General features: G+C 54.5%; 1 protein-coding gene across 3 annotated transcripts in view; it reads right to left on the bottom strand.

Annotated features, from left to right (window-relative positions):
* LOC116941500 (centrosome and spindle pole-associated protein 1-like) overlaps nt 1–13,044 on the bottom strand; it is a 49,308-nt gene that overhangs the window by 24,565 nt on the left and 11,699 nt on the right. Inside the window, exons 1-6 of one of the 3 annotated variants that reach the window (XM_076066669.1) lie at nt 10,195–10,288; nt 8,584–8,656; nt 5,533–5,629; nt 4,740–4,797; nt 2,271–2,560; nt 897–1,018 (exon numbers count right to left, since the gene is read on the bottom strand). In XM_076066669.1, coding sequence (XP_075922784.1) covers nt 897–1,018; nt 2,271–2,560; nt 4,740–4,797; nt 5,533–5,629; nt 8,584–8,620 — 604 coding nt within the window. In that variant the 5' untranslated portion in view covers nt 8,621–8,656; nt 10,195–10,288. Of the gene's footprint in view, nt 1–896; nt 1,019–2,270; nt 2,561–4,739; nt 4,798–5,532; nt 5,630–8,583; nt 9,668–10,194; nt 10,289–13,044 lie in introns of those variants that run through there. The other 2 variants (XM_076066668.1, XM_076066667.1) reach the window with 2 other exon arrangements.

Here is a 13,044-nt window from a genome sequence, read left to right as displayed (position 1 = left end):
GGTGCCAGGTGGTGCTGGGTGGTGCCGGGTGGTGCAGGGTGGTGCTGGGTGGTGCCGGGTGGTGCCGGGTGGTGTAGAGTGGTGAAGGGTGGTGCCGGGTGGTGCTGGGTGGTGCCGGGTGGTGCTGGGTCGTGCTGGGTGTCAGTTGGTCAGGGGGGTGGCTCCCCTCTCACACAGGTGTGCCTGAGGCTCATCTCCGTGGGAAGGGTTCCCAGCTCACCATCGCCTCTTTTCCACTGCACAAGCGAGCTGCTCCGGGGCCGCGCGGCTCTGGAGGTCGACTTTCCACTACGGAGCGCGAGTCGCTGCAGCTTACGCCGTACGGAGACGCACGAGACGAGGCGCATCTGAGCGACGAAAACGGTTAACCCTGCCCCCTGACGTCGGACGTCTCGTAGCATCGAATTAAACTAAAGCTATTTCTTTGATTTTACCAGGTACCACTGAGCTACGTAGCTCTTTTTCAGAATCGACCTGGCCACAAATGATGGCTCAACGAAGTTACTTATCATCGTGTGGAAATGTAGAGCAGCCGAATACTCTCAACGTGTGATGTTGCTTCGAATTGTGGAGGGAAATCCGGAGGAACCGGAGAAAAATCCACGCGACCACGGGGAGAGAGACACGCAGCAGGCGTCAGGGTCAGTATCAAACCCCCGACCTTCTGCATACCAGGCGAGGCAGTTAACATCTCGTGAGGCCACTGCACCGTGGTTTTAGTTCTGGCTCAGCTCGGCAAACGGCCGGTGGAAATTAACCGGCACGGCGCCGGCTCAGCGGCACGGACGCGGCAGTGGAAAAGAGGCGACGCGTCTTGTCTTTGGCCGAGCCTCCCAGCAACACGGTTGGCTCCAAGCGGTGCGGTGAGGAGGAGACGCCGAGGGTGCAGGTCTTACGGTGGGTCAGGCTGGGGTCCAGGGGGTCGTGGGCCCCATAGAAGAAGTAGGCCTCGTCGTACGGGGTCCTCGTGCTGTCCATCACGAGCGGGGGCGGTGGCGCCGGATGTGGGGCCGCGGCACTGCAGCACAACCACCGCAACCACCACCGCTACAATCACCACAACAACAACCACCGCAACCACCACCGCAACAATCACCACAACAACAACCGCCGCGACCACCACCGCTAGAACAACCACCACAACCACCACAACTACCACGGCTACCACAGCCACCACCACTCTACAACAACCACCAGAACAACCACCACCGCTACAACAACCACCACAACCACCACCGCTACAATCACCACAACAACAACCGCCGCGACCACCACCGCTAGAACAACCACCACAACCACCACCACTACAACCACCACAACAACCATTGCAACCACCGCAACAACCACCGCTAAAGCAACCACCACAACTACCACTACAATCACCGCAACTACCACCGCTACAACAACCACAACAACCACCGCAACCACCACCGCTACAACAGCCACCACCACCACCACAACTACCACGGCTACCACAGCCACCACCACTCTACAACAACCACCAGAACAACCACCACCGCTACAACAACCACCACAACCACCACCGCTACAATCACCACAACAACAATCGCCGCAACCACCACCGCTACATCAAACCACCACAACCACCACCACTACAACCACCACAACAACCACCGCAACAACCACCGCTACAGCAACCACCACAACAACCACTACAACCACCGCAACTACCACCGCTACAACAACCACAACAACCACCGCAACCACCACCGCTACAACAGCCACCACCACCACAACTACCACGGCTACCACAGCCACCACCACTCTACAACAACCACCAGAACAACCACCACCGCTACAACAACCACCACAACCACCACCGCTACAATCACCACAACAACAACTGCCGCAACCACCACCGCTACATCAAACCACCACAACCACCACCACTACAACCACCACAACAACCACCGCAACAATCACCGCTACAGCAACCACCACAACAACCACTACAACCACCGCAACTACCACCGCTACAACAACCACAACAACCACCGCAACTACCACGGCTACCACAGCCACCACCGCTCTACAACAACCACCAGAACAACCACCACCGCTACAACAACCACCACTACAGGCAACCACTCAAACGCAAAAGGGTCGCGCCTGCCTCGAGCGAGATTGCAATGGATTGTTTGTGTGATGACGCTACCAGCGACGTTCGGGACACAATCGGGAGGAAGAGGTAAAGGCAAACGGAGGAAAAAGTAAAACCGTCGAGTGGATGGAACGGGCGGGCGGCTCACCGGGGAGACATCATGAGAGCGAGCATGTCCCACGACATGAAGGGGTTCGGGCCTCCAGATCCCCTGAACTCATCCCCTGCTCCCCCTCCTGCTCCCCCTCCTGCTCCTCCTCCTCCTCCCGCTCCGGGGACCTCGTCCGGCCGCTGCCCGCGTCCCCCGTCGTGGTGCCAGGCGCGAGGGGTGGCCCGGCCGAGCGGAGGGCCCGACTCAGCGACCACGCGGCCCCCCGGGCGCACGCGGCTCCGGGGTGGCTCGCGAACCACGGCGGAGAACTCCCGAAGACGCCCGGGCTGGTCGAGGGGTGGAAGACGGGGGGGGGGGGTGCAATACAATTTGACAGCGGTGTAGTACAACGCGACGCGAGTGATACGGTGCAGAACGATACAGCGGAGGGCAGCGGTTCTTCTTAAGCTGGGGTGCACGCATCCTGTTGAAGGTGCGTGATGCCCTTTCTTGGGGGTGGGGGGGGTGCGAGACACAGCCAGATTTTTGTTTAGAAGGTAAATAATTTGAAAACACAAACTAAGCACGGGCACGTAAGTGACAGCTTACTTTGTTTCATCAAACCTTCTGTGTGTATTAATATTGCACCTTTTTAACGATTAAGAACCAAATGGGGTGCAAGGTTGCAGCAAAGGGGAAGAACCGCTGGTGTAGAGTCAGGCTACACAGAGCGCTCTGTGATATACATCACAGAGCGCGATGGGATACACATCGCAGAGCGCGATGTGATATACATCACAGAGCGCGATGGGATATACATCACAGAGCGCGATGTGATATACATCACAGAGCGCGATGTGATACACATCACAGAGCGCGATGGGATATACATCACAGAGCGCGATGTGATACACATCACAGAGCGCGATGGGATATACATCACAGAGCGCGATGGGATACACATCACAGAGCGCGATGAGATATACATCACAGAGCGCGATGGGATATACATCACAGAGCGCGATGTGATATACATCACAGAGCGCGATGTGATATACATCACAGAGCGCGATGGGATATACATCACAGAGCGCGATGTGATATACATCACAGAGCGCGATGGGATACACATCGCAGAGCGCGATGTGATATACATCACAGAGCGCGATGGGATATACATCACAGAGCGCGATGGGATATACATCACAGAGCGCGATGTGATACACATCACAGAGCGCGATGGGATATACATCACAGAGCGCGATGTGATACACATCACAGAGCGCGATGGGATATACATCACAGAGCGCGATGTGATATACATCACAGAGCGCGATGTGATACACATCACAGAGCGCGATGTGATACACATCACAGAGCGCGATGTTATATACATCACAGAGCGCGATGTGATACACATCACAGAGCGCGATGTGATACACATCACAGAGCGCGATGTTATACACATCACAGAGCGCGATGGGATATACATCACAGAGCGCGATGTGATACACATCACAGAGCGCGATGTGATACACATCACAGAGCGCGATGTGATATACATCACAGAGCGCGATGTGATATACATCACAGAGCGCGATGTGATATACATCACAGAGCGCGATGTGATATACATCGCAGAGCGCGATGTGATACACATCACAGAGCGCGATGGGATATACATCACAGAGCGCGATGGGATATACATCACAGAGCGCGATGTTATATACATCGCAGAGCGCGATGTGATATACATTGCAATACAGAGTGCAATACAATGCATTGCAATGCAATGCACAGTAGTCTGGTACAACGCAACGCGATGTGATATGCAATGGAATATAGAACAATGCAATAGAATGCATTGCAATGCAATGGACAGCAGTCTGGTACAACGCAACCCAACGTGATATACAATGCAATACAGAGTGCAATACAATGCATTGCAATGCAATGGACAGCAGTCTGGTGCAACGCAACGCGATGTGATATGCAATATAATATAGAACAATGCAATGCATTTCATTGCAATACCATGCACAGTAATTTAATACAACACAACCCAATGTCATACACATTGCAATATAGAGCAATACAATGCAATACATTGCATTGCAATACGATGCGCAGTAGTCTGGTACAACACATCGCGATGTGATGCACATTGCAATATGCAGCAATACAATACATTGCAATGAATTGCAACACGATGCAGAGTAGTCTGGTATAACACAACGCCATGTGGTACACATTGCAATATACAGCAATACAATACATTGCAATGAATTGCAACACGATGCAGAGTAGTCTGGTATAACACAACGCCATGTGGTACAAATTGCAATATACAGCAATACAATACAATGCAATGTATTGCAATACGATGCACAGTAGTCTGGTATAACACAACGCCATGTGGTACACATTGCAATATAGAGCAATACAATGCAATGTATTGCAATACGATGCACAGTAGTCTGGTACAACACGAAGTGACAGCACGGCGAGTGCAATACGACACGGCACCTCTTTCTCAGGGTCAACTGCTCCAGACGCGGCCACCTTCAGGTCGAGCTCCTTCTCTCTGCAAACCACGACCGGCGCGCGCGCCACCAGCGAAGAGAGCGGGGCGAGAGCACGCGAGTGGGAGCCGTCAGTGAGTTGTGAGTCGCGAGCGAGTGAGAGAGTCAGGAGGCACGGTAGGGGGCACGGGCGGTGCATCGGCCAGCAGTCGTCTCAGTCAGTCGACCCATGTGGGTCTGCCCCGTGACCTCCGGCCAGCGGGCGGTTCGACACGTCGCGTGGCCTTAACGTGCACCTAGCCTGTGTTGTCACCAACACCTGTGTTGGTGACAATGATTCTGTAAAGCATTTCTGTTGAGGGTTCCCTGAACCTTATACAAACAGGATTGGGATGTATATTAATGAGAGCAGTGTATTGTATCTTCTGTGGTTATTGTTGTACATTTACAACATGAGTGTGTACATCCACATATCAAGCAAGCAGCATCAGCATGCAGATCACAGACTGTAGCATGATAAGTACCATCATTGACACCAATTATCAAAATTAATACGTAATACAGTTTTTGTTAATTCATGTAACTTTTGTCTATTTGTGTTGTGTTTCTACCTTGCGATGGGACTTTGTAGGATGAACGTTGAGATGTATAAGGGGCACGGGGTGACCAATAAGGTCTGAATTGGTCTGTAATAAGGTAGGGCACTGATAAAGGGTGGACAGGTATGCAACAGCCTGTTAAGGCTACACAGGGGAATCTGTCTTTTGTTGTTGTTGTTGATGATGCTGATGGCTCACTTCCTCCGGTTGCTCGCCTGCTGTCCCATTTGCTGGAGCAGCTCCTGGCGGTACACCTCCTTGCGGCGCCTCTGGGCGCTCGCTCGCTCCGGCACGCCTGCTCGGGGACACGAACGACGTCGGCATTCGTTCAATCAATCATTCATTCATTCCTTCACCCGCCTGTTATCCGCAATGTCGCTCGTAAGCGATTAACGCGGGCACCTTCAGAGGAGTTTCCATTGCTTCAGGAACGCACGCTCGCACAACCCACGTGTGTCGATGCACTCCTGGATAAAAGCCGTTGGGGTTACTTGACCATACTTCACCAAGCCGCTCAACAGCGGGGTGGTGCAGGCGGGGAGCATAGAAATAGAGTACAACCATTCTTTTTGCTGCACTGCCCTCTGCTGCCCCCAAAAAGGCAGTCCTACAGCAGCAGTTATCCGCCTGTAATAATCCGTTAAGTGTCGCGGTCACCCGCCCACATCCAAACGCTGTCCAAGCGCGAGCCTCTTGTTTAGCTTCCGCGATCAGATGAGGAATGCGGGCGCATGGGACGGGCGCTGTTCCCGTTCGACCGAAAAGCGGGGCCAGCGGCCTCTCCCTGCGCCAGGGGGCGCCCGGGCCGGGGAGGGCCGTGACGAACGGTCGGCATGCGTGCGTGCCCACGATGTTTCAAGCGAGGCTCATTTGGAGACGCAGGGAATGTCTGTAACTTGAATTTATAATTGAACCGCAACTTGATTTTTGACACCGGAGAAATCTGTGGCGAGAACCATCGGTCCCGGTGCCCCCCTAGGCCCCGCTGTCACGGCTACTACCGGGGGGTGAATGGGGGGGGGGGTGGCGTGACCACGGATTTCTAAATTAAAAACTCCACAGCCGACCAGCATGAGTGGGTCCGGCTGGGTGGCCACCCCCGACAATTGTGTTGTCTCGCGGCTGTCGGTCTCATGTGGAAGCAGGGTCGCAGCTATGGGGGGAGGGTGGTGGGGGGCGCTTCCGCAGATTTCTAAATTCAAAACTCCACAACCAACGAGCGCGAGTGGACCCGGCTGGGTGGCTTCCCCCGACGACTGTATTGTCTCGCGGCTGGCTGTCGATATTATGTGGAAGCAGGGGCGCAACTATTGGGGGTGGTGGGGTGGCGCAACCACGGATCTTTTAATTAAAAACTCCACAACCAACGAGCGCGAGTGGGTCCGGCTGTGTGGCCACCCCCGACGGCTGTGTTGTCTTGCGGCTGACTGTCGGTATCATGTGGAAGCAGTGGCGCAACTACACATAAACAAGTAAAACATTTGTAAAACATATTCAACAAAAATGTATTCATAAAAAATTAGCTGCGGTCTACTGTCATGGGCCAAGCCCGATGATTAAGACATCTCGCTATCGAATCAACGGAGCAGTATGAAGTTACGCAATCAACCCCCTTTGAGGAAATCCTAGACCGATGGGGCCGGCATGAAAGCACGACAACTTCATTGTGAGTCGCATTGTACCTTTGAATCGTTTATATTAATGCGCCACTGTGAGTCTGTCTTCCTCTAAATCCAATACGCGGTTAACACAAATTTCCGTAGCTATTTCAGTAAAAGTGAGTCGGGAGAAATGAGGGGGACTCGCAGATCTTGCATAGCCCCTCCCCCCGCCAGCCGCGTTGTAATCGGAAGTTACGCCCAGGGCCGGATTAAGGTTCTTGTAAGCCCTGTTTCGTACGCCTTCACTGATAACTCTCTCCAGCTCCTGCTGTTACCACCACCCGCTGCTGCCACTCTGCTTGATTGCGTGAAAATCCCCATTTGAAGATGTTTATTTGCTAATTTTGCAATGAAAAAAAAACTCGAAGAGTTAATCTCTGGTGTTTAATTTCTCTCACCTTATGGAAAAAAACCGATTAAACGATGCCTATCTTTGCTTATATAAATATATTTTTTCTATAATATATCTTGGTTACATTTTGTTATCATACAAACAAAAACACGTGGTCAATATTTATTTTCGTAGGCCCTTTAGTTTTCGTAGGCCCTAGACGCAGTGCCGACTGTGGCCTATTGGATAATACGGCTGTGGTTGAGCCCCCTGTGTGAAAGATGCTGGATTTGTGGGTCGTAGAGAATCGGCAGATTTGGCCACCCCTGCTATAGAAGAAGGCGTGCTAACACAGAGATGGGCACACGCACACAGAGAGCCATGCGGCGGCGGTGCTTGGTGGTGGTGATGGTGGTGGAGAACAAAGCAGTTCTAAAGAAATTAGTTTTCAATTTTTGTTTAAAAGTGCATAGCAACCCGTGGCTTCCTAATATCGGGAGGAAGAGCGTTCCAGACGGCCGCAGAAGCGCATCTGAAAGTGCGCGCGATGCAGTCACCGTCTTTGTTCGATGGCGAGCCAAAAGGCGCTGCTGCGAGGATGACCGTGAGAGTTCGCGTGATGATGGTTTATGTTCCATGACCGTGAGAGTTCGCGTGATGATGATTTATGCTCCTTGACCGTGAGAGTTCGCGTGATGATGATTTATGCCCCTTGACCGTGAGAGTTCGCGTGATGATGGTGTATGTTCCATGACCGTGAGAGTTCGCGTGATGATGGTTTATGCTCCTTGACCGTGAGAGTTCGCGTGATGATGGTTTATCCTCCTTGACCGTGAGAGTTCGCGTGATGATGGTTTATGCTCCTTGACCGTGAGAGTTCGCGTGATGATGGTGTATGCTCCATGACCGTGAGAGTTCGCGTGATGATGATTTATGCTCCTTGACCGTGAGAGTTCGCGTGATGATGGTTTATGCTCCTTGACCGTGAGAGTTCGCGTGATGATAGTGTATGCTCCTTGACGAAAATCAGCAAGGTATTGTGGTTCATTTGTTGTAAGCACTTTGTGTATAATGAGTGCGACCTCATAATATATTCGTTTGGTAACCGGAATCCAATGCAGCTCGTCGAGCACTGGACGGACACGGTCGGATATTGCAGTACCCGTCACGACACGTGCCAGAGAATTGTGTACACTCGGCAGCTTGGTCATGCGTTTTTTTTCCAGACGTCCCGTAGAGTGTGGGAAAGATACGTACCCAGAGGCAGGCCTGTGTGGTTGGAAGCTATCTCCATGGTCCCTCGCTCCTCGCCACTCCTCGCTGAGAAGATCTGGCCAGACAAAGACAAAGATCCCCCGTATAACATTTATTCGAAACGTCGTGAGAATTTTATTGTTTTATATTTGTATTATTGTATTTTTTCCCTTCTACGTTACTTTACCGAAAGAACCAAGAATATGAATCCCTGCAGTCACGAAAGCTTTAAATCAAAATTTAACAGACTGTTGGGGCAAGTGCTGTTTGCGAGCACCTGTGAAGGTCGGCACGGCACACGAGGGGATGGGTGTCCAGCAGCACGCGCGGTCGCCTTTGTCACCCTAGTGGCGATGTGTACACACTGTGCCAGGTACTCATTAGAGGCTGAGTCGACCTAGTGGAGCCCCAGAACCGATTCAGATAATCGTCATGAGCGGGGAATCGAACTCGAACCGCCTCGTACGTAGCGCAGCATAGCGCTAACCGCTGCACCACCGCTCCCCATGCTGGCTAAACACAGGCAGCGCGCATGTGAGAAATGCCCTCGGGGCTGACGGAAAGCAACGTCCAGGGCGTCTAATGAACTTGGCTCCTCGTCACCATCAGTCGCCCGCGGTTGTCATCTCCCGAGCCCAAAATAACTCCTCTCTCTCTCTGTGTCGCTCCTCAAACCGCTCGCTCACTGCTCACGTCGCTTCACCGTCGCTGGAGATTCGCGTTGCTCCGCGCGCGCGCGAGAGAGATCCACTAGCGGTGAAGACATCCTGGCAGCCACCGCGTGCGTTCGAGGATTAACGAAAACTTTCATGATTTTTTTTGGTTTGTTATTGAACTGTTCACAAGCCTCTGGATCTCTCTCTCTCTGTCCCTGCCTTTTGTCTTCTTTATTCGGTAATGCACGAGCGAGGTGAACTCACACACTAAAAAAAAACCCAACTATGACATGAGCCTGTCGAGTGGCTATGAAATATGACAATTGTAACAAAATAGAATAAGCGCTTCTAGCCGAGCATTACCACTTAGTTGCCCTGAACCCTGATTTGTGCGCGTGTAGGGGTGCTATGGGGAATAAACACATGACACGGGAAGGTGTGGTTCACCCACACCTTGGTGGCTACAACAACGTCCGCTAAGGCTCCAGTGGGTATAAAGTGCGGGGAGCCAGGGAGCTCGGGGCAGAGTGTGGGGCCCGAGGCTGAAGCAACCAGTGAAGAAAGAAGGCCAGCTAGGTGAGACCCTGGAACTCCTGTGACCGCTGCCCTTTTCAGGGCCGGCACAGCAAGCCAGTGGTGCGGCCCCAGAGCCCCAGAGTCAGAGTCCTTCTAAGGGCCGGTCTGGTCGGCGGGGTGCCGAGATCTGTGCCTAACCAGGGCCGGATCTGATAGCCTCCCTTAGAGCCCTACCAGGAGGAACTGGGAGCCTAGAGCTTAGGCTAGAGAGCCTGGGGTGTGTTCCTGAGTTATACGGGTGGAGGGGCCGCTACCCCTTCTAGTGTAACCCTTGTTAAGGTTTAAATAAATAGTGCTGCTTCTATTCTGCCGTCTCCGTGTCCTGGAATCCACTACAACTGGTGTCAGGAGTGGTCTTAAAATGGACACAAGGAGTACAAACCGATCACAGGAACCCCAGGAGGAGGACGGCTCGCCTGGGATTGCGCCAGAGGCTGCGGCCGACGATCCTGGGATGTCCCAGACGCCCCAACAGCAGCCGCCGCTGGAGGAGTGGCCGCCGATGGAGGACGGGTTGCAGGCGGCTCACTCTCGACTGGCTGAGCTGCTGTATGCCGCGGCTTCCACGCTGGAGGAAATCAACCGCGCGGGGCTGCGGGCGCAAAGGCGGCAGAGAGACGAACGCCGTTCAACGGCCATTCCCGCCGAAACACAGCCACCAGATTTCGGATTTGCCGCCATGACAGTGTCCGCCACGGCGATTGGAGGGTCGCAGCGCCACGTGGACGCTGTGGGCCAATCAGCGGTGGTGACGTCATCACCAACGGACGCCCGCTGTCAGGACCAATCGGCGGGCGCATCGTCATCACCTGCGCGACCGCCGATGGGTGTCCCCAGCCCCACAGACACCGGTGGAGAGGCCGGAAATGGCGCGCGGCACCTCTCAGAGACGAAGCCATCGTTTCAACAACGCCTGCCGGTGTTGAAGGAGTTCGTTTCAGACGGCGGCGACTGGGGGGCCTTTCAACGCCGCTTTCTCGCTCATCAAGAGATGGCCGGCTGGACGGACAACGAGGCGTTGAGTGCGCTACCGGCCATGCTGGACGATGACGCCCTTGCTACGCTCATCACAGCTCCCAGATCAACGCGATCTACGCTACAGTCGGCGCTCCAGGTCCTCACCATAGTCTACGGGCCATCGTCGGACTGCCGCAAACTCTTCCACGAGCGGTGCAGGGGCCAGAAGGAGCCACCGCTGGCGTATCGCACGGCTCTCCTGGCCCTCGCAAAAGCGGCTTTCCCGCGGATGGACGGCGAAGGGGTGGACGCGATGGTGACGGAGAAGCTCCTGGCGTTGGCCCAGGAGCTACAGATCGTCATCGTCGCAGAGGACGACGCGGACATGTGCTCCTTGCGGGCAGCAAGACACATCCACGCGCACCTGATAGCGCAGCGTCGATCACCTCTCGTCCCCAAGGGCGCAGCTGCGGTGTGCGCTGGGACGCCGACCATCCCCCCCTCCGAGGAGGTCTTCGCGGCGGGTCGCCCGGTGGAGTGGAGATCCGGAGGGAGGCCGGCTCGGACCACACCGGATCGCCAGGAGCACCCCAAGGCGCTCATCACGTGCTACAACTGTGGCCGCAAGGGCCACGTGGCTGCGGAATGCCGGGCGCCTCGTCAACGACAGCCGGGACGGTCGGACGGCGCTCCAGCCTACAGGCCTCCGCATCGCAACCCGGCAAGTCGCGGCACCCCACATGCTCGGCCTGTGCACACACCTGTCCCCACCTCGCGCGTTTCGGTGTACGGGCCTCGGGGTACGCCCATTGGGTTGTTGGGTGGCGGCGGGGTCGAGAGGGTGCTCGGGCCGGGGCAGTGGACGGAATTGGCCCACCGCATTGTTGCTGCGTCGGCAGGCTCGTCCGTGGTCGCGGGTCGCATTGACGGGGTCGAGGTGCGTATCCTCGTCGATACGGGAGCTTCGGCGACCATTGTGTCAGACTTGATTTATAATATTCTTCCCGTTCAAAGCCGCCCCTTGCTCCCAGTCACCGTTCCGTGTTACGCAGCGAACGGGGGTTCGCTGGGTATCATAGGCCAAATTCGAGCACAAATTTGCATTGGCGATATCAAACTCTCCGGGCCGATATTAGTCTCGTCCTCGCTGGCGGTTCCGTGCTTGTTGGGGACGGACTTTTTGGGCAAAATGCCGATTAAAATTCTAATTGATCAGGGTTGCATCGAGCTTCCCTCGGGCCGACGGGTAACATTCCTGCCTTCCCCTGTCACCTCAAGGGCAGCGTGCGCGTCGATACAAGCGTTCGTCACTCGGACGGTGCGTGTACCTCCCGGGGCGCAAATGCTCGTGCCCCTTCGCTTGCGTCGGCCTTTCGTGCCCGGTGTTCTGGACCAGGGAATTCTGTTAGGGCCCTCGAGGGCTGGGGAAAACGGGCTGGATCTGGTGGCCGCTCAAACGCTCGTTAAGGGGAGCGATGACCCGTTTATCCTCGTCCTTAACGTTGGCGTACAGACGGCCGTCGTTCCTCAGGGAACTGTGCTCGCGCACGCGACACCGGTCCCCGTGGTAGACACGGTTATGGGTAATGTGGGGACCGATCCTCTGGCTCAACCGCATTCTGAGGGGGACGATAGTTGGATGGACACACTATGTTCGGGCACGAGTGATCTGTCCGACTCCCAGCGTGCCGGCCTACGCACCCTTCTGACGGAATTTTCCGATGTTTTTAGTAAACACAAATATGACATTGGGTGCACGAAATTGTTGCGTCACCACATTGACACGGGTGACAATGCCCCGGTACGCCAGAATCCCTTTCGGTTAAGTCCGGCCGAAAAAGATCATGTCAAATTGGCAGTGGATGACATGCTGGCTGCAGACATTATAGCCCCTTCCACCAGTCCATGGGGAGCACCCATAGTGCTTGTCAAAAAGCACGATGGGTCCTTGCGATTCTGTGTGGATTTTCGCCGCCTTAATAAGATCTCCGTGGCCGACGCGTATCCACTTCCCCGGATGGACGAATCTCTGGATGCTCTGGCTGGCGCACGTTTTTTTTCTACGTTGGACTTGTTATCCGGATTTTGGCAACTCCCATTGGATGATGAGTCCAAGCCAAAGACTGCGTTTCGCACACCACACGGCCTATTCCAATTTAACCGGTTACCTATGGGATTACACTCCGCTCCGGCGACATTTCAGCGCCTTATGGAACTGGTTTTGGCTGGCTTACAGTGGAACGTCTGTTTGATCTATCTGGATGACGTCATCGTG

This window comes from Petromyzon marinus, chromosome 12 (genome assembly GCF_048934315.1).
Source record: "Petromyzon marinus isolate PM22_M1 ecotype Great Lakes invasive population chromosome 12, UKy_Petmar_22M1.pri1.0, whole genome shotgun sequence".
NCBI classification, from domain to species: Eukaryota; Metazoa; Chordata; class Hyperoartia; order Petromyzontiformes; family Petromyzontidae; genus Petromyzon; species Petromyzon marinus.
The sequence above is the reverse complement of the archived record's forward strand: the minus strand, read 5'-3'. Positions and strand labels throughout refer to the sequence as shown.